Raw genomic sequence first — 14,791 nt, 5'->3', positions numbered from 1 at the left:
TGATGCCTTTATACCCCAGGAGCTATGACGTCGGGTGAAGTGCGACATCAGCCGAGGCCAGACCCAGACTTTGGAATCGGGCCGACCGAGGGCTGCCTGAGGCAGGACAACCCATATGTTATGACTGCAGATGCATACCTATCGGACATCTACATTTATGGTAGGTACAAAACTGTACTTTATTATGTCCCCATTAATATGGGTGTTGTTGAACCACATTATGCTTGGGTACTTCATTTACAGCTATAGCCTTTGCTTAACCTTTATTAATTTTATTTCCTTAAAAGATTTGAAACGGTCTCAAAATGTTTTATGACACCTTTTTTTCAGGATATATCAAGTTCAAGACAATATCATCTGCAAATAAAGCCAACTTTTCATGATTACCATACCAATCATATCCTTGAATTTCCAAGTCCTTTATTTTCTTTGCCAGTGGCTCTAAGTATGAAACAAATATAGGAGAAAGAGTATAATTACCCACCCCCCATTCTCTTTTCAAACACAGCTTATTGGAGAGAGGAACCATCCCCTTTGTTCTTGTCTGATGCTTCATATATCCTCCTAGTTTCTTATATTGTATCAGGGAATGCAAATGCTGATAAAATCTGAACTTACTCTGTAAAATGTTTTCTCTGTATCAAGACCAACCAACAGCAGCAGTATTTTCTTATGTTCTGATTCCCTCTGGACCATTGTTGTTCTATTCTTCTACTTCTTCTTCCGGCTTTTCCCGGTTAGGGGTCGCCACAGTGGATCACCTGTCCGCTAATGATTGGCAGTGGAGTTTTACAGTGTCAAGTTGCTAGCCCGGCGCCATACCTTCCACAGAAGGCACACACATGCACACACTCATGTCTAGGGCCAGTTTAGAGTATGCAATCCACCTACAGCATGTCTTTGGGATGTGGGAGGAAACCCATGTGACCACAGGAAGGACATGCAGACTCCTCACAGAGGCACCCCAGCCAAGGATGGAACCGGAGAACCTCTTGCTGTGATGCGGCAACGCTAACTGCTGCACCACCGTGGCCGCCCTGCATCGTTGTTCTATTAATGTTGTCAGATGTTTGCCTTTCCTTCACAAAACCACAATGTTCCCTATCTATTAATTTTGAAAACACCATTGCCTTTCTTTTAGCAAGAATTGACATAAACAGTTGATAATCATGGTTTAAAATTGAGATGGGTTTATATGAGGATGGGTCGGACTGGTCTTTACCTTCTTTAGGTAGTACAGACACCACTTCCTTTCTTCCAGGAATCTGGTGCTTCCCTTCCTTCAAAAGTACTATCAAACAAAATCTTCCAGATCTTTATCATTGTCTTTCCTCCTAACTTTACAGATTTATGCAGGAATACCATCTGTTTCTGGAGACTTCCCTGCAGATTGATTATACATCACTGTTTGTTTATCTTATCTTCAGCTATCTTAACTGTTAGTTGTTGAGCCTCATTTTCCTCTACTCTTACAATTGTTAAATCTTCGTAAATATTTCCATTGTGCTCTTTCTTGGTTTCCACATTTATCTGGTTTATACAAATTTTCTTACAATTTCAGAAATGTCTTCTATAGGACCTTTGGTTATTTTTCTTGTCACAGGCTTCCTAAGTTTGGCGATGGCTCTCTCTACTTTTAGTTGCCTAAGTCTTCTTGCTAGAAGGTTTTTGTACTGCTAGGGGTTGTCAAAAAGTAGTTGCTTAACAGAAATCTACGTAAACTCATGCGTAGTATCCAAATACTCCGTAATTCCTCTTTAGCACTTTGCTTTCCTTGTTCTGTGAAATTCCCCTTATTCTGCAATAGTTTAACCTTTGTCAGACCCTTTAAATAATTCCTATTACTTCTTAACCATGTCTCTCGCTCTCTCTCATTTCTAACGTTTTTAAACTCCAATTTCATTTTATGCTTCTCACTTAACCATTCCTAATGAAGTGTCTATTTCATGTTTGGTGGGTTTGGTATAATGGTCAAAGTTCTTACCTCATAACGCAAGATGCAAGGTTTAAGTCTGACCTTAGGTTATTGTCTAGGCTTAAAATGGCCTTTTGGAGCAATTAGCCTAGTATGACTCTATACATTTGTGGGATTGGAGGTTGGTATAACACTTTAGGGGTTTGATTCTCACTTGCGGAAATTGGCTAGGCTTAAAATGGACCACAAGGGCAGCTAGCCTAGTAATTACCTATGAACTTATCCTAAATAACACACCATTTCCAATATCAATTCCTTAAATTCTTTTCTTTTTAGCAAGTAGGAAGGAAAGTATAATTGTCAAATTTTTACTTCATTGCCCTTCTTTTTACCTTCGTTTTATTGGTGCATGATGTGAAACAGTTATTTGATGTCTGTTGAAGCTTTCGATTGAATGCACATGTTCCTTTTAAATTTAATTTCTATCCAATCTATCCCAGTTAATGTACCTTGGGGAATAATATGTAAATTCTGTCAAGAGTTCCTGCTACTGAATTCCATTCAAATATTTTCATGCATTTCTTAAGAAATCTGCACAATTTTGTTATATTTCCCTTCTACATCCTCCAATGTATCCTTACTATTGCAAATCAAGTTCCAGTCCCACCTACAAGTAAAATTCCCTTACTGAAAGCTTATTTATTTCTTCAAAAAATGTTTTAAGCTCCATAATAGTTTTTGGTGGAATATAAAATACATGCCATTGTAATACTCTTTCCTTGCTAGTAGCCCTTTAGTACTACAGATCTACCATTGTCTTGTTTTCCTCTTCTGTCACTATTGGAGCTCCTCTAGCAATCAGTATTACTCACCTTTTCCTTTGTCACTGATATTCTGCCAAATATACACCCTGAAATCTTTTATCAAATTCCCATGCTGCTTTCTTTCCATTTGTCTCCTGCGGTATTGTTATTGGTATCTTGCATTTCTTAATATAATTTAGTGCTCTTGCCTTGTTTTCTGTGCCTGCCAGGCCATTTACTTTACAAGAAACTATGGATTGAGTATTATGATAAAAGGCTGCTGTTCCCACTTATATTTGACAGATTATTTTTTGAATGTTCTTTTCCAACTTTTGTCTTACATGCACACAGTGTGTGGCAGGCTTATCTTTTATAGAGTTTTTCCTTCTCCTCCCCATTTGAACCTGTGTAACATTTTTTCAAGACTTTTTGCTTTAATGAGCACCCTCAAGCAAATAGCTAAATATATTTCAGGACACACCCATCCCCTATTAACTTAGTTTTGTGCGTTTGTTCTATGTTCATTTTCAATAGATGAAGTTTAACCCTCCAGCAAGGAACAATTATCCCAAACTGAAAGCTGCACATACAGGCATAATCTAATCTAATCTAAAGTTAATGTTACCCATGCGTTCACTTAAAGCTGTTGGTGGGTCTTGATTGAGGAAAAACATTTGACAGAGTAAGCAGGGATTTTATGAGTAGGGCAGTGGGAAGCATTTGCATTCCCTGATAAAATAAGTCAATTTAGAGGATATATGAAAGATCAGTGGAAAAAATTAAAGAAGGAAGAGTTTCTCTCAGACAAGTTGCTTTTGAACAGTAGAACCCAGGCAAGGGTGTCCTTCCACTTTATTTGGAGTGTTTGGTCAGCAATACTGATTAACATTATTTTCTTTTACTTTGTCTGCACCATCTTTTTAAAGACGTGGAAAACACCCATTTTTGTTGGGTTTTTTTTTCTGTTGCTGCATGTTTGGTTATTTGGTTTGGGGAGCGTATTGCTGAACCAAACAAACACTTTTTGTGTGTTTAAAGGGCTCTCTACATGAGTGGATGCCCATCATCATGTCTTCACAAAGAAGTGCTTTGCATGTCTGTGGGATTTAGTGATTGAGCTTTGAGTCTTAACAGATGCATAGAACAGAATTTTATTCCCTGATAACTGTTAACAATGCAATAAGCTGTTTTATTAGAGGAACATGGATTCCTTAAACCCTTAAGTTCTAGGGGATCTGATAAAATCTAAATTTTTTAACAGTGTGAAAGTTGTGTTTGCACCAAAGCTTCAAGCAATAATAAGTGCTCTAATCGTGTAAGACTAAATGATCTAATGACTTTAGCCAACTGCAAAAACACTTGTAATTCTCCATCATCTCTGTTACTTTGAGAAAGCCTTTAGTTGTGTCTTTGACTATGTTAATGATTGGTCAGATGATCTGCAGAACTCAGACTGTGAGGTCAGATTTACCTAGTTTGAAAACATTAGTTTCTCCTTTGGAAAATCTTAAGTAGTGAAACAGATGTGGATGAACAACAAATAATAAAAATGGGAAGAAAAGAAAAAAGGGTGTCACAAGACACCTACACAACATAAAAAACTTGTAAATTTTGTTGCAACAGGTACTATTTCATAGAGTGATGTCATTACTAGGAAAAGGACAGTATCAATATTGATAATACTCAGAATGTTAGCATTACTACTTAATATCATAAAATCCTTACTAGTCTCTTATCTTGAAGTGATTATTTTTGGATCAGAACAATTTGAGACAGTGTGATTCTCAAATACAAGAAATGTCTCTATCTGACGTACCAAATTTTTACTTTTGGATAATAACATAAAGAGGATAGTAAATAGTAGAGGGCCAGGCACATCAGTTGCTGGTTATGTTGATAATAGACTGACTAAAGTAAGTGTCAGTACAGATCTACTGGCAAGTACTGCCTCGCTAAGAAATTACCATATCTCAGATGCTGGCCTGAACAACATGAATTTAAATTCAATTGACTTGAGTAAAAACTGATAAGGTAGTTGAAATGCAGAAGCAGGATGAGACTCTCAAATCAGAGGCTAAATTTTAGTCCATGAAAGTTGAGAAGTGACATAAGAGTGTAACAACATAAAATCCTGGAGCTAAAGAGCAGATATTAGTTTTAGGAGACTCTGTATTAAAACCCGTAGCCAGTCACTTAGATAAATTAGATAATTTTTACAGAATATCAGCTCTTCTTTGTTTGAAACTAATTGATGTACCATACTTTTTACCTAGCTTGACCATAATATATTCTGGATTTACTGATATTCATTCTTGCACGAATTATTTGAAAAGTACTCCATTTAAGCACATGAAGAAAGCCTTAATTACGATAATAGAATGGACAAACCACCTGTATACAAAAACTTGTATGTACAGTACATGGTTGCGCCAAATGACTTTAATGTATAACATTAAATTGATAACCTACTGGGAAAAATGTGTCCAGAATGACACTGTTTCTAAGGACCTGTTATATCTGAGTCCTTATGGTGCTTCATATGCTATAGATAAAATTACTGCTGTCCTTGTAAATTTTTTTAGAAAACAACAAAGGATTGTTAAACATGTTCCAGCTAAAATCACTGTTAATAGCAAGATAAAGTGATTTTACTGTAATGGTAGAAGTTTAGGTAATAAATTATATGAATTAGTTGGCCATATACATTTAAACAAATATCAAATTGTAGCAATTACTGAATCCTGGAATTCTTTAAATTTTCAGCTAAATGATTTTTCAAATATAAATGCCTTAGACCTAACATTAATGATGTTACACTATGAGTTCACAATCCAATTGCATCTAGTTTCAAGTGGAATATAAAAAAATCAGTTCAGTTGTTTGAAAATTAAAATTAGTATTATTCTTCTCAGAGATTTTAATTATTCAAATATTAACTGGCTTTCTCTTCCAGTTCAACATATGAAAGAAAATTTATTGACATCATTGCTTTCTAAGGTATGACTCAACTGGTAAACACTACCAGAGATCAGAATATACTATATATCATCACAGTTAATACTCCAGATAAAATTTACCAAGTAGCAAGTTTGCCTCCACTTGACTGCTCTGATCATAATGGTTTGTTTGTGTCTTTCGGCTTTTCCCGGTTAGGGGTCACCACAGCGGAACTCCGGTCTGCTAATGATTGGCAGTTGATTTTTACGTACCTGCTTGCCAGGCCTGAAGCACAACCTTCAACGATGGTATGCCGATTGACGCACGTCTCCACGCAGAAGATGCTCTAGCTGAGAATCGAACCAGACAGTGTCTTACTGTAAGGCGACAACGCTACCGCAGCACCACCACCGCGGGTCCTGCTCTGATCATAATGGCATTTCATTCATATTAACGACACCTATTCTTAATATATTAACTAATCCTAGGAATATTTCTGACTTTATTGATTATAATGGTTGATATGATCAAATAACACAGATGAATTGGATATCTTTTTTATCAACTTTCAGCATACAGCATGGCTATTTAATACTTGAAAATCTAAGTATGCTTAGTAAGCATTTTGATAGTAATGAAATAACATTCAATAATAATGGCTGGTGGTCAAGGTCAGTAAAAAGGTTGTATAGAAGAAAAAGACACGCACACAAAGTGTTGATTAATTTTCCAACGGGCACAAATAGAAGAAAATTGTAAGAACTTGAAATATGAAGTTAAGATATCAACGGAAAATTATAAACATGAATTGATTATCTAATAAAAGGGCTTTTTATAAATATCTTAGTTTGGTAAATAAATAATTTATTAATTCCATCACACTAGATAATATGGTAATTTATGACATTAATTTAATTGTAAAAGAATGTACTTTTTTATGTTCAATTCAGCTAATAATTTTAATAATGACACCTCATCTATTTTTGTTTATGGTGCTTGTCCATTAATTCCAGAGACACTAATTTCTTGGGCTTTGAACAAAACAAAGAAATCTGCTTAAATGGGGCCAGATTTGATTCCTGGTTATCTTGAGCGTTAGATGTTGAACTGATGTTTAGTTTGGAAATGTATTAGATTGTATATTTTTCTACACAAGAGCAACAAGCATTGTATTTATCTATCAACATCTGAACATCAAGAGGTGAATGTATACTGAGACTTGAGTATTTATGTATCCTCTGATCTGTCCTTTAACAGACAGGTCGAAAAGGTTATAACTGAAGCAACTAGGTATATGGGCTTTTTAAAAATCTTCCTGCAAGAATGAATGTCATTTTACTGAGTTGTTCAAAACTTGCACAAGGCCAATTATTGAGTATAGTAATACATTTTATGTGAACGCACTATCTCTTGAAAGGGTTCAGAGGAGATTTTCAAAAAGAATGTTGTTCTTTTGGCTTTTCCCGGTTAGGGGTCGCCACAGAGGAACTCTGGAAAAATCACTGAACCCACAGACATTGCCAACATACTGGCAGACAGGTTCAGTGCAAATTTCACCCCCCTCTCCCCCCCCTAAAGGAGAGAGAACTATCCCAGCGGAGTGTAGCCTCCCAGACATCTCAAATGCACAGGTGAAAGCTGCTCTCTCTAAAGCTAAAAACACAGCATCAATGGGACCGGATGGTGTCCCCGGCTGTGTGCTACACGAGCTAAATGAGGAATTAAACCCGCACATAAGGCAGCTGTTTAATCTCAGCCTTACCACAGGATACGTGCCCAAGGAGTGGTGTACGGAAACTGTGGTCCCACTCCACAAAGGCGGTGCCTCTACGGACCCTGGTAATTACCGCCCCATAAGCTTAACAAGTCTAGTCTGCAAAGCTATGGAGAGGATCATAATGGAGCTCATAAACAAAGATATAGGGGACTTGCAGACATTGGACCCGACCCAGTTTGGCTTCGTCAAGGGAAGATCATGCCTTTGAACTTGGTCGACTTCTTCAAACAGTCACCAAGGCCATTGATGAGGGAAAGGCAGTCCATACAGCCTCCTTGACCTTGCAAAGGCTTTCACACAATACCCCACTCGGGTATTGTAGAAAAACTTACCAGCTTAAATGTAAACCCATATGTCACAAGATGGGTTGCAAACTGGCTTAAGGACAGAACCCACAGGGTTAGAGTTGCTGGCGCTATGTCAGACTCCAAGCCGGTCACAAGTGGTGTCCCACAGGGCTCGGTCCTTGGCCCCCTATTGTTCGGCATCTACTTCTCAGAAATACAGGCCAACATGGGAGGACTTTGGCTGACAAAGTTTGCAGACGACTGCAAACTGGGCGCCATAATGGAAAGTGCATCGGACATGGATATCCTTCAGAAGGGACTCACGGAAACAGATAGCTGGTGCCAAAGCCATGGCCTGAAGTTAAACGCCAAAAATTGTATAGTCATACCCTTCGGGAAAAACAAGGTAACCCCAAGCTACCATATAGGTGGCAATCCACTAAGCACAGAAGAGGTTATCAGGGACCTGGGGACCCAGGTTGACAGTGGCCTTTCTTTGACACTCACGCTGCTAAAGTGGTTAGAAAGACCTTCTACATTGCCCACCTGATCATGAAGGGATTCACATCCAGATCTAGTGAGGTCATTGTTCCCCTGTACTCTTCACTTATCAGACCAATGATCGAGTACAATGCCCCATTCGGGATGTATCTCACCGACATCTGCAGCAATTGGAGAGACCCCAAAGTTCCTCACCAAAAGGATAAAGGGACTCCAAAATCTGTCATATGCTGCCAGATTGAAGAAACTCCAGCTCTATTCAGTCGCATACCGTCTGCTCAGAGGTGACGTGCCTGACATACAAGGCCATGTCCAACCCGGAATTAATGGACATGCTCCACCTCAAAAAATCCAAATCCACCAAAACCACTAGAGCAAGCGACTTAAACCTTAGCACGGACATAAATAGGACGTGCTGGAGGGATAGATTTATCACTCAGAGACTCCCTATGCTGTGGAATAAAATCCCGGTCCATGTGAGGCAGAGCACCGCGCTGGCTCTGTTCAGGAGAAATCTTGACCTGCGGATGGGAGATCGTAGGTTTGCCCCGGGAGTCATCTCTGTGTCGTTGCTGGACAGAGGCACAACAAACTAATGGGCACAGTATTTTTTCATATAGGGGTTGGCGTGGGCCACAAAAATTTGGGCTGGGCTTGTAGGTGCCTTAGGGCAGATAGCCTAGTATAAACCTATGAACCTATAATGATTGGCAGTAGATTTTTACGGTGCCGAGGTGCCACCCCGACGCTCAACCTTCAACGAAGGCACGCCCATTCACGCATGTCTTTCGAACGCCACTCTACCGCAGGGAGGACATGCAGACTCCACACAGAAGGCGCTCCAGCCGAGAATCGAACGGGAGAACCTCTTGCTGTGAGGCAACAAAAAGAATAGTCCTCAAAAAACATTTAAACTGTTGCACTAAATGTAAGCATTTGAAATTGCTTTCTGTTATAGATACTCATGTGGTACACTAATACTTGCTTTTAAAACTTTTCATGACACTATTTTACAAATTGTTTCATATTGAAGTTAATAATAACACAAGAACATTTAAACACAATTTGAAGCCCATTACTAAAATGGGAAAGGGTAGTGTTAGGCACTATTTTATTAATGTCAGAATTACAAATCTCTGAAATAATCTCCCAGTTCATTTAAGATCTTTAAAGGAACTGGACTGTTTTAAAAAGAGTTTGAATACTTGGGTTGGTGAGAAAGTGTACAAGTCACCACTTGAGGAATTGCTGCTCATTGATTGCTCATTTTCTTTACTTTATATTCAGAGCCCTTGGCAAGGAACATAAAGGACTCATAAATCCAAGGATACAATTGGTATGGTAATCTTTTTTTTGAAAATGGGGATGGGCACTAGCATAACTTAGATATGAACTTTAGAATGTCCCTTTCCTGTACACCGAGGATGTGAAACCTGAATCTGGCTTTTTCAAAGAAACGTCCAGATAATTGATACTAATGGTAATAGAAAAATTAGATGAGTTTATGACATACATCTCTTCAACTACCACATTTTTGAAATTTACCTACCAAATGGCGGCAGAGTGCATTAATTACCTGGACGTTTCTTTGAAAAAGACAAATTCAGGTTTCACATCCTCGGTGTACAGGAAATGGACATTCTCCAATTCATATTTAAGTTATGCTAGTGCCCATCCCCATTTTCAAAAGAAGGGGGATTATTAAGGGGTAATATGTGAGGATCAGTCGCATGACCTCCTGTGGGAACGATTTCAAACATGAATGTGACAGTTTACAGATGATGTTTTTAGACTGAGGTTATCCTGAACTATTGATACAGCAAGTTCAAAGAGAGGTTTTGGTAGGAAGGGTAGATAAATACCCCCCTATTTTGGGCTCTGGTTCTTTTATCCCAACTAAGAAAGATGGGTTGGAAGTGGAACAGTCAGGATTCAACAGGGCATTTGTTACAAATTTCAGTGTGGATGCTCACTGTATTAAAAAAGTGTTGGAAAGGGAATGGGCCAGATTGTCAGAACTCGCAGACCTAGAAAACCTTAAAAATAAACCCCTTCAAGTGTTTTTTAGAAAAGGTAAAAACATTAAGCAATTACTATAGCAGGCAAACCACACTAATGTATTTTGTTCTAGATGAAAAGGTACATTTAAGTGTGAGGCCTGCAACCAGTGTTCCTACATATACCATGGACAAGAGCTATACCTTTCTGCTCGACAGAAACATCTTACAGCAAAGGGCTATTTCAACTGTAATTCCTCAGGGTTGGTTTACTTGGTGACATGTAGATTTTGTGGGGGATTCTATGTTGGTAAAACCGAACGTCAACTTAAATGTAGATTTTATGAACACATGAATGATGTCAGGAACAAAAACTCCAAAAATGCCCTATTTAAACGCACCTTGGAATGTACACAGGCCAACTTTACATTTTTTGTTATTGATTCAGTTCCTAAGGAAACTAGAGGTGGAGCCTGGGAAAGTAAGCTTGAATACAGGGAGACTTTTTGGCAAGTCACCCTGGAAGCTAACAAATTCCCAGGTCTTAATGACCATATTTCCCTGGCACCACTGTTAAAATTAAGGTCCGCCAAATTATAAAATTACTTTTATAACAAAGTTTTTTAAAACGTTGATTTCAACTGTTTTTTAAAATGCTGGTCTTTTTAAATTTGTGCTAACTTCATTGTTTTTCATGTATACTGTCATACAATATTTTGAAATTGAACATTTAATAACCAATTTTATTGTAATTGGATAATTGGTGTTCTAATTGTATATAAGTGTTTGGTTCAGCACTTGTGGTTTATCTGAAGACGTCTGAAAGTGTTCGGGCGAAAACGTTTTATTTCTTTGAGTGGTGCTTTAATACTTTTTACAGACTTTCTGAATAAATCTGCACTGTTTTATGACTCCTCGTTCCATGTTTTGGTTAATTATATACATAAAATTGCAGAAAGTATTCTAAGAAGTAATCCAACATGAGATTTTGATGATAAGGATAATGCATGTAGAGGTACAGAGACTAGGCAAGAAGTGGCTTGGAACGAATTCTTCTTTCATGGCCAAGGGGGTGAATGAGTTTTACTTGAACCAGTCCAACTTCTAGATCCTTCTTTCCTTCTCTTAAAAACAAAGGGAAAAGAATTCTTCATTCATTGGAAGTGTATAGGCAATATAGGTTTTACCTGGACAAAACTTTTAGGACATTAGGAAATCAGACCATCTCTTCATCTCTTTTCAAGAAAAGAAATTGAGTTTGCCAGTCTCTCAGCAAACTACTACTTCCTGGATTTCCACAACTATTCCCTTTTGTTAATCCTTTCATGAAAAATAGCTTCCCATCTCTGTCAAGACCCATTCCACCAGTGCAGTAGCATCTTTTGGAGCTTTCTTCAAGGGTTTAGATTTTATAACTGATCTTGAAGCAGGTGCTTGGTCTGCTAGACAAACTTTTTTTTTTTTTTTTTTTTTTTTACTAAGCTTTACAAACTTTGTCTTTTGTAGAGCTAGAGCAGGATTTGCAGGATCCATCTTGCAGGACTTTTGTCCAAAACTCTTCTCCTTCCTCCTATCTTCTGAATAGCTTTAGTGCTTTCTGTCACTAATATCTCCATTAGTGATCTGGGAAGTCATTGTGTAAGAACTTATTGTAACGGTAGATGTCCTACTGATCACTGATTTAGCATTACATCGCTTCCTTCTGTCCCCCTATGAGCTTGTTCTTTCCTGGTCAAGATGGGCATGTTCCTTATTTATGTTTTTCCCTTTTCTTCTGTGGATATATATACTCAGACACACACACACACACACACACACACACACACACACACACACACACACACACACACATATATATAGTTACCTCTCCTTCTGCTTTACTGTTTTTGTGTGGGGCAAGTAAGTTATGAGGTAAATAGCACTTGTACAGCCCTTATGTACCCCCTGCCTTTGAGCTTAGGTCAGATTAGGAGAAGGTGCCCAGGCTTTGGTATACTGGCTTGGATGTGCAGCTATCATTGGCAGGATATCCCATCTCTCAGTAATACTGTAACAGTGATCATTAAGACAACTGCTGTTATGGTAAGTTTTTACACACCTGTACTTTGCTCATACTGAAAAACCGGTCATTGTTCTCCCTGTCATACTCTCTTCTTAGGGAGATGGGATGATGCTTTGTTTTCCAAGCCATGAAAATCCTTGTCCTTTTTAAGATGTCTGGAGTGTACCTATGGGAGAGCCAGCACTCATGCAGAAGGAATCAGTCTTAAAATATCCATTAACATTAGCAACAAATGAATATTTATCATTTAGCATCTCCCTTACCATTGAAACACCTTTTCCCTGTACTTTAAAACAGTTCACACTTTTGAATGGGACCTCTGCAAATACAGTACTACAAGTACATTTTAACACATGACAGTGGCTGTCAAGCTTCTAGACGGCTGTTAAGCTAGAAACTTGGTTTTGTCCCTGTGAATGTATATTTGTGAGCAAGTGATTCTGCCTATGGCTTTTAAGAAGTATGTTGCTCTCAGCAAAGACTGTGAAGCTTAGCCACCTTATCACAGAAGTTTTTGCCGTGACTTGAAATGGTACTGTCCACAGTTAGATTAGCAATCTGGGGATGTTAGAAGGTTTGCTGGGGAGGGGTAGGAAGTGGCAGAGTAACACAGGGCCAGCAATTCAGGACTGTTGTCAAAGGCTTGTCCTGGGTATGAAAGGAAGATCAGTCAACTGACTAGAGATGAGTGCCACAAGCCAATGACATTCTACAGCAGTATCATTATACAGGACTATGCTTTTCATCTGCTTGTATACAATGCATATGAGTTCAAATGAAATGTGTTCTGAAAGAAGTGGGATAGAAGAAAAACACAAAACTTTTTTCTTCAGCACATTTGATAGCTGTCAACTCATGGACCCACAGCCTTTCCTTCATCACTGAACAACCAGATGAAAATGTTACCTTTGGGATACCCAACTGCATTGGGTTATGTGGAGATTCATATGCTTGGAAGCTGAAATAAATGTCTGTAAAAGGGAATAGGAGGATTGGAGAAATGTGACATCAGTATGCAACCAAAGCAGCTCTTTAGTGTACACTGTAAGAAACTGTGTTGTATGGAAGGCATCTGCATTTTACTGCATTCTTTATGGCTCTGAAAGTGCTGGGCCACATTTATGTAAATTAATCTGGCAGTTGGCACAGAGGGTAAAGCTGTGATGTGCTGTTTCAAGATTTGATTCCTTTAGCCCTCATTGGCCTACTGTGTGATCTTGAACAAGTCACTTAACCAGACAGTACTTGGAGCAACTGGGACTTTGGGATGGGCTCCTCAATGGTCCCCTGGACTGCAAGGCTTAGTAACTACATTTGAACCTTAATACACTACAGGTGAGGCTTTGGTGCTATCTGCAAATGTACTGTGTAACTTATTTTACACAGCACCATGCTACATGTTTTTGTTCTTCACTGTTTGGTTTCTTTAAAAGAAGTTGGATTAATATGAATTTTAGGGAGGGATATTTCTGATGCATGACAGAAATGCACATTCTCTTCTTCTTGATCCTTCCTTGCAGTTATCAACCCACATCACATACTTTCAGTAGCATACTGATGACCAGTGCATTGATTTTTACAAAAGAAAAGCAGCATGGAAAAAATGTTTATCTGGAATTGGACTGGTCTCTTCTGCAGATTAACAGAAAGACCATGTATTAGCAGAACCTGAGACTAAGTAATACATTTTTAGTTGCATACATTTCACGGTGTTTACTTAATACCTTTATGTTATGTTCTGTACATTAAAGTAATGAATGCATCCTGTGTTATGTTCTAACCACTTTAATTGCATTTAGGATGAAGGTATAATACAGCAGGCTCATCAGCTTATGCGTTTGGAAGCAGAAGCCACATTACCTTCACAGGTTGTAATTATTTAAAAATTTCTGTACAGTCCTTAGTACCATGTTCTGTTGAGGTTGGAATATGCATGCTGTATCATTACTGATGTTTTTTGCATGACTAAAATTGCTCCACGTCTGTGTTCCAGAACAGATTTCCGACTTTCCTTTTCTACACCTTCTTACAATAGTTTTTTTTTTCACTTGGTGGAGGCGATGAAGGTATAATACAAAAGTTGTATTTTGTTTTTGACTATACTGAACTGACTGAAAATGTCATTAGAAGAATGCCTTGGTTTATTTCTAAAAATATTTCATAAAAAAGGTGGAAAAATTTGAGCATAAGTGATAAATTGGTTTAGCAAGAAATGAGAACTTTCGGTCTCTTGTTCCCATTTATGTGAATGCAGAATACTGAACAGTATGCATATATTAACAGTAGTTTTGTCAAAGAACCTCTGCAAATGACTTGGATTAATGTTTTTATCATATGACAAAAGGCATGGTACTATAATTCCAATTTTTAACAGTGCTGTTAGAACTGGCTGCTGTTGCTGCTTTTTGCTTGTGTGTTACAAGGTTGGATATATTCTGTGGCTCTTAAGTGTCATAGATGCAATAGGGACATGACATAATTGAGGTTGGGGTTAAGAAGGTTGATGGTAAAC

At 38.2% G+C, this 14,791-nt stretch overlaps 1 protein-coding gene across 1 annotated transcript in view; it reads left to right on the top strand.

The window, feature by feature from the left end:
- The window catches only part of CHEK2 (checkpoint kinase 2), a 1,207,489-nt gene that overhangs the window by 1,144,449 nt on the left and 48,249 nt on the right, over nt 1-14,791 (top strand). The window contains exon 14 of the mRNA XM_044068390.1: nt 14,079-14,147. Coding sequence (XP_043924325.1) covers nt 14,079-14,147 — 69 coding nt within the window. The remainder of the gene's footprint in view (nt 1-14,078; nt 14,148-14,791) is intronic.

The sequence above is a fragment of the Protopterus annectens genome, chromosome 4.part0, assembly GCF_019279795.1.
Source record: "Protopterus annectens isolate FY-2018-M chromosome 4.part0, PAN1.0, whole genome shotgun sequence".
NCBI lineage: Eukaryota > Metazoa > Chordata > Ceratodontiformes > Protopteridae > Protopterus > Protopterus annectens.
The sequence above is the reverse complement of the archived record's forward strand: the minus strand, read 5'-3'. Positions and strand labels throughout refer to the sequence as shown.